The sequence below is a fragment of the Macaca mulatta genome, chromosome 20 (assembly GCF_049350105.2).
Source record: "Macaca mulatta isolate MMU2019108-1 chromosome 20, T2T-MMU8v2.0, whole genome shotgun sequence".
Lineage (NCBI taxonomy): Eukaryota > Metazoa > Chordata > Mammalia > Primates > Cercopithecidae > Macaca > Macaca mulatta.
The window spans coordinates 62,373,094-62,386,586 of NC_133425.1; the positions used below are offsets into that span (position 1 = coordinate 62,373,094).

The 13,493-nt window shown below is 54.3% G+C and overlaps 2 protein-coding genes across 3 annotated transcripts; one reads left to right on the forward strand and one right to left on the reverse strand.

Moving 5' to 3' along the window:
• Nucleotides 1-543: 543 nt before the first annotated feature.
• On the reverse strand, nucleotides 544-4,460 carry LOC144337622 (uncharacterized). The gene is made up of 2 exons (XM_077984129.1): nucleotides 2,212-4,460; nucleotides 544-791 (listed from the first exon to the last, which is right to left on the reverse strand). The coding sequence occupies exon 1, from the start codon at nucleotides 3,812-3,814 to the stop codon at nucleotides 2,780-2,782; it is 1,035 nt and encodes a 344-aa protein (XP_077840255.1). The 5' UTR covers nucleotides 3,815-4,460; the 3' UTR covers nucleotides 544-791; nucleotides 2,212-2,779.
• On the forward strand, nucleotides 2,990-13,199 carry CA7 (carbonic anhydrase 7). Of its 2 annotated transcripts, none has more exons than XM_001085299.5 (7): nucleotides 2,990-3,149; nucleotides 5,675-5,872; nucleotides 9,245-9,363; nucleotides 10,495-10,590; nucleotides 10,696-10,758; nucleotides 11,763-11,918; nucleotides 12,427-13,199. In XM_001085299.5, exons 1-7 carry the CDS (start codon nucleotides 3,110-3,112, stop codon nucleotides 12,547-12,549), a joined length of 795 nt encoding a protein of 264 aa, XP_001085299.2. In that variant the 5' UTR covers nucleotides 2,990-3,109; the 3' UTR covers nucleotides 12,550-13,199. The 2 variants fall into 2 exon arrangements, with proteins under 2 accessions (XP_001085299.2, XP_028697062.1); XM_028841229.2 differs by lacking the exon at nucleotides 2,990-3,149 and adding an exon at nucleotides 3,557-3,665.
• The last annotated feature ends 294 nt before the right edge of the window (nucleotides 13,200-13,493 follow it).

Genomic DNA, 13,493 nt, shown 5'->3' on the forward strand with positions numbered 1-13,493 from the left:
AGTCTCCACTGGCTCCTCTCACCTGCCTGAGTTCCCAGTACCCAGAGAAAATGCTGAAGATAGGCTGCAGGAAGGAAAGAACTGAATCAACTTTTATTTGGTTGTTAAAGAGGTAATACATGCTTTAATTCATTCAAAAGATACAAAGGAGTACCAGTAAAGAGTGCCCTTCCCACGCCATACCACACCCTTCCACAACCTCCCACAACCTTCCGGCATCCAGTCTCCTCCCTGTAGGTAAACATTGTCCCTAGCTTCTCTTAAGTCCTTTTGGAGGGACTTGCATATACACACAAATGAGAGTCAAATTTAAAATCCACTTCCTCCCTTTCCAGTGATTTTGGACAATATTGAATAAGGGACCCAGCAGCCCTGGGTTTTCATCTTTGTTCAGTCACTCACTGCACATCTTTGAGCCCATCACTCATCTTCTCTGAGTCTTGCTTTTCTCATCTGTAAAATGGGGTAAAAAATCCCCCCAGGGTTACTATGTAGATGAAGTTGGATGAAAAACTATATGAAGAATTCCAATTGTAATTTTTTTTTTTTTTTTGGACACAGAATCTCACTCTGTAGCCCAAGCTGGAGTGCAGTGATGTGACCTTGGCTCACTGCAACCTCTGCCTCCTGGACTCAAGCAATTCTCATGCCTCAGCCTCTTGAGTAGCTGAGACTACAGGCACCTGCCACCATACCTGGCTAATTTTTTGTACTTTAGTGGAGACAGGGTGTCACCATGTTGCCCAGGATGGTCTTGAACTCCTGAGCTCAGGTAATCCACCCACCTCGGCCTCCCAAAGTGCTGGGATTACAGGCGTGAGCTACTGTGCCTGGCCCAATTGTATCTTTTAGAACTACAAATAAATATGAAAAAGACCTGAGTTCCTCTGAAGAGGAAATGGGCCAATGGAGTTTGGGCTATCCCCAGAGCTCTCTCCCAGGTAAAGGGTGCTGGCAGCTCTCCCAGGTAAAGGATGGCTGGCTTCTCTGGGAGATAGAAGGTCCAGGCCTCATCCAGAAGCACGCCTTTGTCTTCTTGATCTGTAGATGCCATTTCTGGCTTGGAGACCTGAGGCCTTAACAATGGTGGATTCTCTGTCACATCTGGTCTTGGGGGCTACTTGTCTCTGTCATAAGTCCCCTGCCCCACCCTAGGGTCATATTTATATTAAGGATCCCTTCCTGCTCCTGGATCAGAGAGGGGCATCTTTGCAGGCCTGGGCAGTCACTGACATTGGCCCAGCCAATCAGTTGTCAATTAATCTCCATAGCTCTATCTGAGGATCTGGGGTCAGGGCCTGGGAGAGGGAAACTGAGACAGACACAGAGATGTAGGGGAGCCAGGCAGACAAGATGGCAGATTCCTGCACAAGGTCAGCCAAGAGCAGGGCCTGAAAGAGTGTCTCTGTTCAAGATCTGGCCAGCAGACATTGTACTAGTGGCTGTTCAACTCTGCTGAGTACAGGACCCTGGGTGGGATCATTTCTCTGTCCTTCCATCCACCCATCTGTTTGTCTTTCCAAAACTGCCTGCTGAGGACTAGCCAGAGACAAGCCCTATCCCTGGCACAAGGCCACATCCTAAGATGAATCAGATTGGGCTGGCTGGAGCCAGTGGGTGGAGGACAGAGGATGCACCAGGTGGAGGGCACCACAAGGACCACGGCTTGTGGGTGGGAAAATCCTGGGCCAAGGCAGGCGCTGGGGTTGAGTGCAGGGTGGAGGGTCTGAGCTCCCAGTGGGTGTACTGAAGGTTATGGGGAGGTCAGGAGAGGAGGAACTAACAGCAGGCTATGGAGGGACAAGCAGAGTCCCTGAAGAAAGGAGGAAGCAGCAGAGAAAATAACAGGGATGGTGGAAGTCAGAGCCTCAGACTGAGCTCTAAGGGGAAGCCACCTGGTGTCTGCCTGTCCTCAGGCCCATTGGTTGATGCCACTCCTCCTCACTCCCCCTTGGAGCTCTGGTTCTACCTGGGCCAAGGGTTCAGATTGCCAGTCCTGTCCCTGCATCTACCCCAGGGTTCCTGGATCCCCACACTCACAGTACACCCTTGTACCCAGCACCAAGGAGAAATGGTAAAGACTCCAGTGTCAGACCAGGAGTGGTGGCTCACGCCTGTAATCCCAACACTTTGGGAGGCCAAGGCGGGTGGATTACTTGAGGCCAGAAGTTTGAGACCAGCCTAGACAACATGGTGAAACCCCATCTCTACAAATAAATACAAAAATTAGCTGGGTGTGGTGGCCCACACCTGTAATCCCAGCTACTTGGAAGGCTGAGGCAGAAGAATCACTTGAACCAAGGAGGTGGAGGTTGCAGTGAGCTGAGATAGTGCCAGCCTGGGTGATAGAGCAAGACTCTGTCTAAAAACAAGCAAACAAACAAACAAAAAATCCCACAAAACTCCGAGTGTCTGGAGTAAGAACCCCAGGGAATGAACCCCCTACCCCCTGGCTAGATGACCTTGGGCAAGTCACTTCAGTTCTCCCGGCCTCAGTCCCCTCCTCTGTCAGACAGGGCTAATGGAAACACCCAACCTTGTAGGGTAATTGAGAGGGTTACACTATAGGAAAGACCCAAAGCTTGGCCCAGCACCTGCAACAGCCTCTGGCAAACAGTGGAAGTTCCAATTCTGGACACTTGATGGTCAATGTAGTTTGCAGTTTAAAGGGGACTTTCCAACCCCAAAGGATTCAGGACCCAGAGCTCAGGTCCCTGGTGGTGGTATTTGCAGGTCTGGGACAAGCCTGGGGAAGGGACGACATGTGCGGCATGGGCATCTAGTGTCCCAGAGTCCGCACAGGTTGCTGGGGGAAAAAGAGAGAGAGTAGTCCAGGCAGGGCAGGGGTGGGAGTTGTGGGGAGAGGGTTACTTCCTCCTACCCTGAATCTGTGCTCGGGGTTCAACTGGCTCGCCGGCGGGCGAGGGCGGGGCAGGCCGGCCCCTCTGGCCCTGCTGGGGGGTGGGGGGCGGGTCCCCCGGGAACTGCTCCTCCCGACAGCCGCTGCTTTAAGAGGCTGCTCCGCGGTAGCGAGCGGGGCCGGAGCCGCAGCCGGAACGAGCGGACCGAGCTGACCGGGCAGGTGCACGGCTGCGGGGACGGCAGCGGCATGACCGGCCACCACGGCTGGGGCTACGGCCAGGACGACGGTAGGCGCAGACCTCCCCCACCGCCCCCGGCTCAGACCCCGACCCAACTGCACTCGCCCCAACCCTCTTGCCCAGCTGGTTTCCCGGACCAGCAAGCTCCCACTCTCCAGGCTGGGCCAGGACCCCTCTTCCCATCCCGGTCCCCGAACTCGGCCCAAGCCTTGGTCCCCTGCGCCAGACGCAAAGTCCGCGCTGCGCCCCAGGTGGCACCCGCCGCCAGCTAGCGACCCGGTGGCTGTGTTCTGCCGCCTCCTCCTCGAAGCAAGCCCCTGACTGCCCAGCCCGCTCAGACCCAGGCCCCGACTCTCACTCACTCGCCTGGGGCGTGCGCAGCGCGTGGGGGTGGCCCAGGGCAGCGGGCGGCAGGCGCGGCGGAGCGCTGTGCGCGGGTGTCTGTGCGGGGAGCGCGCACGGCAAGTGTGCGGGGACCTTGGGGGATCGGGGCTCCGCGTGGCAAGGGCGCAGTGTCCCCCGCAGAGTTTCCCCGCAGAAGTGGCCGAGCTGCCTTCTCGGCTGGTATGTGAGGGAAGGGGGCACTTGGGGGCGCAAGCATGTGTCTGGGTGTCTACACTGAGCAAGGGTGTTTGTGCACGTCCGGGTGTGAGTCGTGGGAGCTCGTGGCCCACACCAGCCTCCTGGGCTGACGCGGAAGAGAGCTCCTTCATCCTACCTCAGTTTCCTTAGCACTCAGAGAAAGGGAGAAGAGGCAGAAGATGAGAGCCAGACGGCTGGAGTGTGGGTCTGGGGCAGTCAATTCCTTTTGGGGCCATTTCTTACCAAGAAGGGGTGGGGGTGTGGGGTAAGGGGTTCCCTGTTTCGCTGGGGAACCAGTGCAGGACAGGTGGGGTGCGGAGAAGAAAAAGTAATGGTGGGAGGAACATCCCCCAGCCCCACTCCTGTGCGGAGAGGCAGTCACTTCTTGAGGTTGGGTGGGGGACTACAATCTGGGAAGCCAGAAAGTTGCAGTAGACCAGAGGGAGTCTCTGGCCCCCTCTGGGGCTCCAAGAACAAAGAAGCATATTTTAGAAGAGAACCCCCCAGATCTGGGTATGCAAGAGCTGGAAAGAGACATTCAGAAAAAGATGATATAAACAAGCAGAGAGGGAGAGACAGGCAGACATGGGGCAGACGGACAGGACACATAGAGATCATCTTCTCCCAGCACCTGCCCTGAGCCACCTTTTGGGTACTTCCCCCAGAGCCAGAGTCCCCTGCCTCCAGCCCTTCTTGTTAGTCATGCCCACCATCTCTGAGCACCCAGTGTCCTGTGTAGCCTGCTCCATGGGCCTGCTCCTCCTAGGCAGCCACCCCATCACCCAGGCAGAGCTGGATTGTCCAGTCAAGGAAGAGAAGTACAGAGGACAGAGGTGCCGGCATGCGGCAGTGTTCACAGAGCTTCAAAAATAACCCAGAGGGGCCGGGCCACGATTCTGAGTCATCCATTGGGGACACGGCTCTGTCGGCACCTGCTGCTGTTTTCTCAGGAAAACTTAAGAAGCCAAAAAGGGGGAGAAGCACCAGCCGGCAGTAGCTCTAAAAATAGGCTGCATCTCAGGATGTTCCCCAGGGAGATGCTGAGCCTCTCGGCTGCAGATGGATCCTCTGGGAGGCAGGTGGTGGGCGCCTGTGGGTGTGTATGCAGGTGTGTGTGTGTGCGTGTGTGTGCGCGCATGGGCATGTGTTTTGCTGTGGTCCCTTTATGCAAACTTGGGTCTCCAACAGAGGGGTTTGTGTGTGAGACAGCATATGCGTGTGTCAGATGTAGTCTGCAGGGCTGTGTGTTTGTACACATGAATATTCTGGGCCTGGATGCTCTGAGCCTACAGAGCCCAGGTCATTGTGCACATGTGTGTACAATGGAAGATCATAGAAAGATGAATGTGTTCATAGGAAGATCTCTATGGACCCATAGGCACACATGTGGAGAGGGCAGCTGGGGGCAGTGCATGCACATGTTGTATATTTATATTAATACTTATGCATGCACAAATGTGTGAGTGGCCCTCAGTTCCCTCATCTATGAAATGTGGATCTTGCTGGTTTCTACTTCACAAGGTGGTTGTGAGAGGCAAATACATGTCACAGAGTCAAAGCTAGGTTGGTGTGAGTTTTTGTTGTTATTTATCACAAACACCAACACCAAATTGCCCAAGGTGCAGAAAGAGGTGAGATGCTGATGGGGTCGGGTCAGAGACTTCAGATGCCTGGAGATCTCCCTGCTGGGGAGACTTATTACTCTGAGCCACCCCTGAGCCTGTAGCTGTTATGTTCCCTTCCATACAGTACCTCTCTGGGCCTCCTATCAGCGCTGGAAGGTGAGTTTTAGTGAGACCATTTCACAGACAAAGAAATGGAGGCTGAAAGGGGAAATGGCAAAGCTGGCATTGGAACTCCAAGCCGTGCAGGTCCAATGCAGGGGCCCACCTCTGAAGGAATGCTGAAGAGACCATCCCCCATGGGTGTCCTCAGCCTAAAGCCCAGAGATCCTGGCTGGTCTGAGTCCTTGCCCTCCTCCCCACCTGCAGGCCCCTCGCATTGGCACAAACTGTATCCCATTGCCCAAGGAGATCGCCAATCACCCATCAATATCATCTCCAGCCAGGCTGTGTACTCCCCCAGCCTGCAACCACTGGAGCTTTCTTATGAGGCCTGCATGTCCCTCAGCATCACCAACAATGGCCACTCTGTCCAGGTAGACTTCAATGACAGTGATGACCGAACCGGTAAGTGGCCCCTGCCAAAGCCTGGCACCTGGCCCCTGGCCCCTTAGGGTCCTAATCTTGTGTTGGGCAGTCTCAGGAAGCATGCTATGGTGGGTAAGAAAGGCTCCTCCACTCACTAGCTGTGAAGCCTTGGGCTGATCTTCAGTTTCCTTATGTATAAAATGGGAGCAATAAGACCTACCATCTTAGGTCAGAGGGGAAAAATGAAAAAAACCAAGTAAGGTCGATAGAGCTGGCATACAGCAGATGCTCAAGAAATGCTAATTTCTTTCTTTCCCTTCCTTCCCTTCCGTGTGGTGCTACAGATCAGGTTTGTTTTCACTCTCTGCCCCATCACTGACCTGCCAAGCCCTCCTCCCTGTGTGATCTGGCCAAGCCCAGCAGGGAGAGAGAAGGGAGCTAAAATTTATGTGTGCCAAGCCCCCTGCTAAGGTTGTAAGTCACTCATTTATTCTTTTCAAGAACCCATCTCTCAGATGGGCAAATAGAGGCTTGATGAGCTGCGGAGGGCCAGAAGCAGCCTGGTCCAACCCAAAGGTCTCTCTCTCTCTCCAGTTCACCTACGACTTCAAGGTCCAACCATCTTGGGCCAGAAAGAGGCCAGTGGGAACTCGTGGCAGCTCCTTCCAAGGCCTCTTTGCCCTGGGATTAGAGCCCAGGTTCTTTCACGATAAATTCCTAGGCAGAGGCCTCAGGAGTGCTGTTCATTGAAGGGATTTTCATCCTTATGACTGGGCCTGTGGTGGGTAGGGTGGTGGAATGGGGTGAGGAAGAAATCTGCTAGAGTTTATTATGTAAAGAAGTATTAATAACTGCTTCCTTCCCCCTTCTTCTCCCCTCCCCACAAATACAATAAAAGCCCTCAAAGGAACTTAAGTTTCAAATAGAAAATTAAAAGGCAAAGAAGATGAAGGAAGCCAGACCTTTCACCGGAAAAATGATCTTACTTAGTTCTAAGCTCCCTGGTAGGCTAGGAAAAAACAGAAAGGTTGGTTATAGTTCTTACTGTGAGTCTAGCAGATCCTCAGGAGAAAGACAAAGCATTTATTTTCTCATACTGAATTCTAAGAAAACCCTCTTACTCAGAGCTGTGGGGAGGGGACATGGGGCTCTAGCTGACCCTAGATGATAGCTTGGCAAGAAACAGTTTTCACATGACTGTCCCTTCTAATAGCCTTCAGAGGGCACTGGGGGCTCAACTAAGAAATCAGTAGCTCAATGAAGTCCACTGGGGTGGGAGAAGACACGGGGGACATGCCTGTGGATCACTGATCTGGGCTGTTGCCTTCAGACCTGGCTGGGGCTCCCTCCCCTGCCCAGAATGCCCAGGCCTGAGGGTGCAGGAAGCCAGGGAAAAAAGGAATGAGATGGTGGGGCTCTGCCACTCACCCACTGTGGGTCAGTCGGGAGGTCAGATGGGTTGATGCCAGCAGAGTGCCAAACACACAATGAGTGCCCCGTGAATGTGCTAAACACACATTGAGTGCCTCGTGAATGGCAGCACATTCTGTGTGTGAACTGGGGGAGGAGGCTAAGGGGTCCAAGGTCAAGGGGTGTTAAGGAGGGAGCTCCCTCTCCAGGAGCCCATACTATGGGGTCCCAGGTGAGGCATGCTTGGAGGGTGGCATCTGCAGACCTATCCGATTGCTCAGACTGCGGGCTCAGCCGCTCCTGCTGCCAGGGATTGGGCAGCCTGATTGAGGCCCCACCCACAGCTACCACCCCCAGACTCCTAACCAGTGCCCAGGACATGTCTTGCCTCTTTGATAAGACCAGGCAAGAAGGAGGGACTTCTGGACTGTCCTGTCCTCTTGCTTGTGGAGGCCACAGGGCCAAAGCCCTACCCTGGTCACCCATCATGGAGGGGCCTAGTGGAACTCTGAGCCTGGGGTGTTATCTGATCCAGGAGTTCACATTCAAGCCTAGCTGGGGCTCCTTCCACCTCCAGATCCCTTTCAGCGAGAAATTCTATCAGTCCCAGGAGGCCTCGTGCGTGGCCCCAGCTCACCGGGTATCAAGGCAAGAAAGTCACAAAACCAGCACAAGTGGGGCCCTCAGAAGAATCCATTTCTGGGGGAGATGGCACGGGGGGCACCTGGGCCTGTCCAGGAAGGTAGAGAGCCTCAGGAGCTACCTTCCTCTTCTGGAAAAGCACAAAGTTTAAAGAAGGCTCAAGGTTTTAGGGAGGCAGTGTTACCTGGTGATTAGTGGCTTGGGCTTTGGACATAAGAGATACAAGTTCATACCCTAGTTCAGTGCCTTGCTGTGTGACCCTGAGCAAATGCCTTGCCATCACTGTGCCTCAGCATCCCCCTTTATAGAATATGGATAATAGTAAGTTCTGTCCCTCATGGGATACTATGCAGGCTAAACAAAATAGTCTTTTCAACCTAGCCCTGGATCAGGGTTTCAGACATGGGAGGCCTAATTGTTAGTGGTAATGGGGGTCTTGGGAGGCAGGGTCCCACCCTCCATGGGAAATTGGGCAGGGGTAGGGAGGACAGCTAGATAGAGAGCTGTCCTCTGTCAGTCCCAGACTCCTCTGTCACCTGTGGGCTGTCGGGATTTCTGCCTTGGCCCAGCTCAAGGGACAGGGGTCTAGAGGGCAGTGGGGACCAACCCAAGCCCAGTCAGCCCAGTGAATTTTCCAAATGAAAAATGTATCCCACACTTTGGAAGGCCAAGGTGGGCAGATCACCTAAGGTCGGGAGTTCGAGGCCAGCCTGGCCAACATGGTGAAACCCCTTTTCTACTAAAAATACAAAAAGTTAGCCAGATGTGGTGGTGGGTGCCTGTAATCCCAGATACTTGGGAGGCTGAGGCAGGAGAAATGCTTGAACCTGGGAGGTAGAGGTTGCAGTGAGCCAAGATTGTGCCACCACTTTACTCCAGCCTGGGCGACAGAGTGAGACTCCATCTCAAAACAAACAAATAAACAAACAAAAACACACACACACAAAAAGTAAAAATGTATCTCAGCTGGCACAGTGGCTCATGCCTGTAATCCCAGCATTTTGGGAGGCCAAGGCAGGACGATTGCTTGAGCCCATGAGTTCAAGACAAGCCTGGCCAACATAGAGAGACCCCATCTCTACAAAAAATAAAAAAAATTAGCTGGGCGTGGTGCCACATGCCTATAGTCCCAGCTACCCTGGAGGCCAAGGCAGGAGGATGGCTTGAGGCCAGGAGGTTGAGGTTATAATAAGCCATGGCATTCCAGCCTGGATGACAGAGTGAGACCCTGACTCAAAAAAAAAATATATATATATATATATTTATATATATGTCCCTTCCTGGGCTGCTGCCCTGGCCCTGGCACTGGGCCGTCGGTCCTCTCCTACTCATTGCCACTCGCCCCACTTCTACCCACAGTGGTGACTGGGGGCCCCCTGGAAGGGCCCTACCGCCTCAAGCAGTTTCACTTCCACTGGGGCAAGAAGCACGATGTGGGTTCTGAGCACACGGTGGATGGCAAGTCCTTCCCCAGCGAGGTATGGGCCCTCCTCCACTTGAATCCCTCTGCTACATGGGAAGGAACGCAGGCCTGGGTAGTCAGGGGCTTAAGGATGCCTGGGGTGGGGCCTTGGAGAGGGGGAAGAGGAGCACCCGGGGCCTTTGGGAGAGATACTTTCTTTTTTTTTTTTTTTTTTTTTTTTTTTTTGAGACGGAGTCTAGCTGTGTCGCCCAGGCTGGGGTGCAGTGGCGTGATCTCGGCTCACTGCAAGCTCCGCCTCCCGGGTTCATGCCATTCTCCTGCCTCAGCCTCCGAGTAGCTGGGACTACAGGCGCCCGCCACCACGCCCGGCTAGTTTTTTTGTATTTTTAGTAGAGACGGGGTTTCACCATGTTAGCCAGGGATGGTCTCGATCTCCTGACCTCGTGATCCACCCGCCTCGGCCTCCCAAAGTGCTGGGATTACAGGCGTGAGCCACCGCGCCCGGCGGGAGAGATACTTTCTACCCACCCCCAGCACAGGGTCTTCCATCTGAACCCGGCCACTGCTGTCCTTTCTGGTCTGTACATCCTGGAGTTTTCTGAAGGGCTATCCAGTCCCACTGCAGCCTTGCTGACAGCCCTTCAAGGCTTGAGCCCGGTATTCAAGGCTGTGCATGAGCTAACCTTGCCTGGCCTCATCTTTCCCCTCATCTCTTCATACACTGAGCTGCATGACAAATCCCCTGTCCCTGTCCACACCTGGCTCCTTCATACCACCAAGCTTTGCCTGTGCTGTTCTCTCTGCCTGGAATGCCCTTCCCCAAGGCTTCCCTCTGATAACCCCCTGCTTATTCTCTGGACTCAGCTGTAGGCACCACCTCCTCAAGGAGGTGTCACGCTGGATGTTCATGATCGATTTCACAACTCGTTCCCTGCAAAGCAGGGCCTGGGCCAGATTCCTCTCTGGGTCCCCTGGAGTTCAGAAAAGAATTGGGCCCAGAGCTGGGTGGATGCTACCTGTGACCCTCTGGGGCTCCCCTGGGCCCCCAGCATCCTAATCCTTGGAGGCTTGACAGCTTCCCTTTCCTGCAAAGAGGCCAGGAGTCTGGTGGGAGTGAGGGGAGCCTGGCTCAGAGTTCCCATTGCCCCTGGGAGGCACAAAGCATTGTCCTGTTGTTGCCCCATAGCTTCATCTGGTTCACTGGAATGCCAAGAAGTACAGCACTTTTGGGGAGGCAGCCTCAGCGCCTGATGGCCTGGCTGTGGTTGGTGTTTTCTTGGAGGTGAGTGGTGGTTTGCTGGGGCCAAGAGCAGCATGGGAGGCCTGGCACTGCCCCTAGTTCTGGAACGCAATGGGTGCTGGACTCATACTACCCTCTCCCTGACAGACAGGAGACGAGCACCCCAGCATGAATCGTCTGACAGATGCGCTCTACATGGTCCGGTTCAAGGTAAAGTCCATGCCCCTGACCCGAGCGGCTGATGGGGAGAGACGAAGAGGCTGGCTCACAAGTTGGGCCCATCCACTCCTTCATTCTGGGAGTAAACCCTTGCTGAGACCAAGGAGGAGGGCAGCACCAGCAGGGCCCTGCACCTGATTCCTCATTGGGGTCAGCAGCCCCCTTGGGTGCCCAGTATGAAGCCTGGCTGGGTATAGAATTGATAAGGTGCTTGTCACATTAATGGTGGTCTAATAGGCAATGTCACTGAGGGCAGCTGAAGGCAAGGGAGGGAACATCATGGCCAAATACCTCCAGGAGCCACAGCTTTTACACACAAGCAAACAGATGGAGAGGGCCCGGCTTAAGCTGGAAGACAGTATCTGGGATTACAGACATTTGCCCACAGTTTGCATCAATGGACATAGAGAGGCCTAAATCCTGCTGATAGAAATGGGTGAAGGCCGGGCATGGTGGCTCATGCCTGTAATCCTAGCACTTTGGGAGGCCGAGGTGGGCGGATCACTTGAGGTCAGGAGTTCAAGACCAGCCTGGCTAACATGTTTGTGAAACCCTGTCTCTACTAAACATACAAAAATTAGCTGGGCGTGGTGGTGCATGCCTATAATCTCAGCTACTCGGGAGGCTGAGAGAGGAGAATTGCTTGAACCCAAGAAGCAAAGGCTGCAGTGAGCCGAGATCGTGCCACTGCACTCCAGCCTGGGCAACAGAGTGAGACTCTGCCTCAAAAAAAAAAGAAAAAGAAAAGAAAGAAAGAGAGAGAGAGGAAGGAAGGAAGGAGAGAGAGAGGAAGGAAGGAAGGAAGGAAAGAGAGAGAGGGAAAGAAGGAAGGAAAGGAAGGAAGGAAGGAAGGAAGGAAGGAAGGAAGGAAGGAAAGAAGGAAGGAAAAAAGAAAGAAAAAGAGAAAGAGAAAGAAAGAAATGGGTGGAGAAGTTGCTGGTTTGGTCCCAGTGGGAGGTCTGTGCTGATTCCCGGGTTCCCCCACCTTGCTCCAGGGCACCAAAGCCCAGTTCAGCTGCTTCAACCCCAAGTGCCTCCTGCCTGCCAGCCGGCACTACTGGACCTACCCGGGCTCTCTGACGACTCCCCCACTCAGCGAGAGTGTCACCTGGATTGTGCTCCGGGAGCCCATCTGCATCTCTGAAAGGCAGGTGAGTCCTCTCAGAGGGCCAGATGGAGGGACATGGCACTCAGGGCTCACCCCAGGCAGTGTGACTCTCCAGCTAGCACCCCACAGCCTGTGATCCCACCTTCAAGGTTCCTCCCCATTTTTTACTAATAAATGTACAGATTCTTGGTTGGGAGTTAGCTTGATTGTTAATCACCAGAACCTAGACACTGGCTGGTGGGGGGGGATACCTGGATCCTGGGACCCGCCCCCCGGCTACTGTGTTGGAATCTGAATGCTACATTTGCTGATAAGTCTTAGCTAGATGGGCTTGGAACTAGAACTAGGTGAAGCAGAGCCCAGGCTCTTTAGTGAGTAAGTAAATTAGGGTCCCACAGAGAAGAATGAGTGGGGAAGAGTAGGGACAGACCCTAAGGGAAGGAGGAGGGAAGGGTAGAGCTGGCTGGGCAGGTATGCCAGATGATGCATCGGGGTCATAGAGGTCCACAGCACCCCCAATCTGCCCTGAGCATCCCTTCTGCTTCCTCAAGATGGGGAAGTTCCGGAGCCTGCTTTTTACCTCAGAGGACGATGAGAGGATCCACATGGTGAACAACTTCCGGCCACCACAGCCACTGAAGGGCCGCGTAGTGAAGGCCTCCTTCCGGGCCTGAGCTGCCCACCTGCCTAGCCGGCCACTAGGGCACCATCTTCCCAAGGGCTTCCACGTCAGCAGACACCAAACCATCTGAGGCTCCCTCCCTGGGGGGTGCTGGGGACCCTCCTTCAGCCAGTTTGCTCCTTGGTCACCCTGGAGGCTTCTGGATGGGACCCTGGAGTCTGGGGCACCCTTCAGCTGCCCTGGGGACAGGAAGGACAGGAGCTAAGCAGGGTCCAAGCCTGGGGCTGCCTCTGCTCTCCAAGACCCAAAGACCCCTGGGAACCTCCTCTGGTCTTCCCCACTGGCAGTGGCGGCAGCCCCACCTGGAGCGCACACTGTGATGGAGGAGACTGAGCTCCCTGGGGCAGGTAGCTGACACTACCAGAGAGACTCAAGCAATAATTAGAGGTGGGCAGAGCTGCCCTCTCGGCATTACCTCTTCTGCAGGCTCTGCCATGCACGCACCTCACTGCCAGGCCATTAAAATCAGCACCCAGCATGCTGGAGGTGATGTGGCCTTCTCCCTCCAGCCACCTGCTGCCACGGGCAGGCCCTGGCTATAGCTTATACAGTATCTCCCCTTGTCCCCACCCAGTCACCAAAGCCACCTACATGACAATCCATCCCTGTTGAATTAATAAATTCATGTATCCATGCAACAAATACCAATTCAGTGCTTGTGCTGTCTCTAGTACCGTCCTAGGCTTTGGGGAGCAATGGTGGTGAGTTAAGCACTACGCGTTGGGAGGGATATGGGTGGTGAACAGGTGAGAGTTACACAAAGGGCAGGGAAGGGGCTATGGGAGCAGAGGAGAAGGGGAGACCATCTCACTCAGCAAGGAAATGAAATTCTGGCCAGGCGTGGTGGCTCACACCCACAGTCCCAGAACTTTGGAAAGCCAAAGCAGGTGGATCACTTGAGCTCAGGAGTTTGAGACCAGCCTGGCCAACATGGTG

Excerpts from the sequence above, each read along its gene's own strand:
- CA7 (XM_001085299.5), top strand. The coding sequence starts at position 3,110 with ATGACCGGCCACCACGGCTGGGGCTACGGCCAGGACGACG. Across the intron at positions 5,873-9,244 it reads TGACAGTGATGACCGAACCG|TGGTGACTGGGGGCCCCCTG; the intron begins GTAAGTGGCCCC and ends TTCTACCCACAG. Across the intron at positions 10,591-10,695 it reads TGGTTGGTGTTTTCTTGGAG|ACAGGAGACGAGCACCCCAG; the intron begins GTGAGTGGTGGT and ends TCTCCCTGACAG.
- LOC144337622 (XM_077984129.1), bottom strand. The coding sequence starts at position 3,814 with ATGAAGGAGCTCTCTTCCGCGTCAGCCCAGGAGGCTGGTGTGGGCCAC.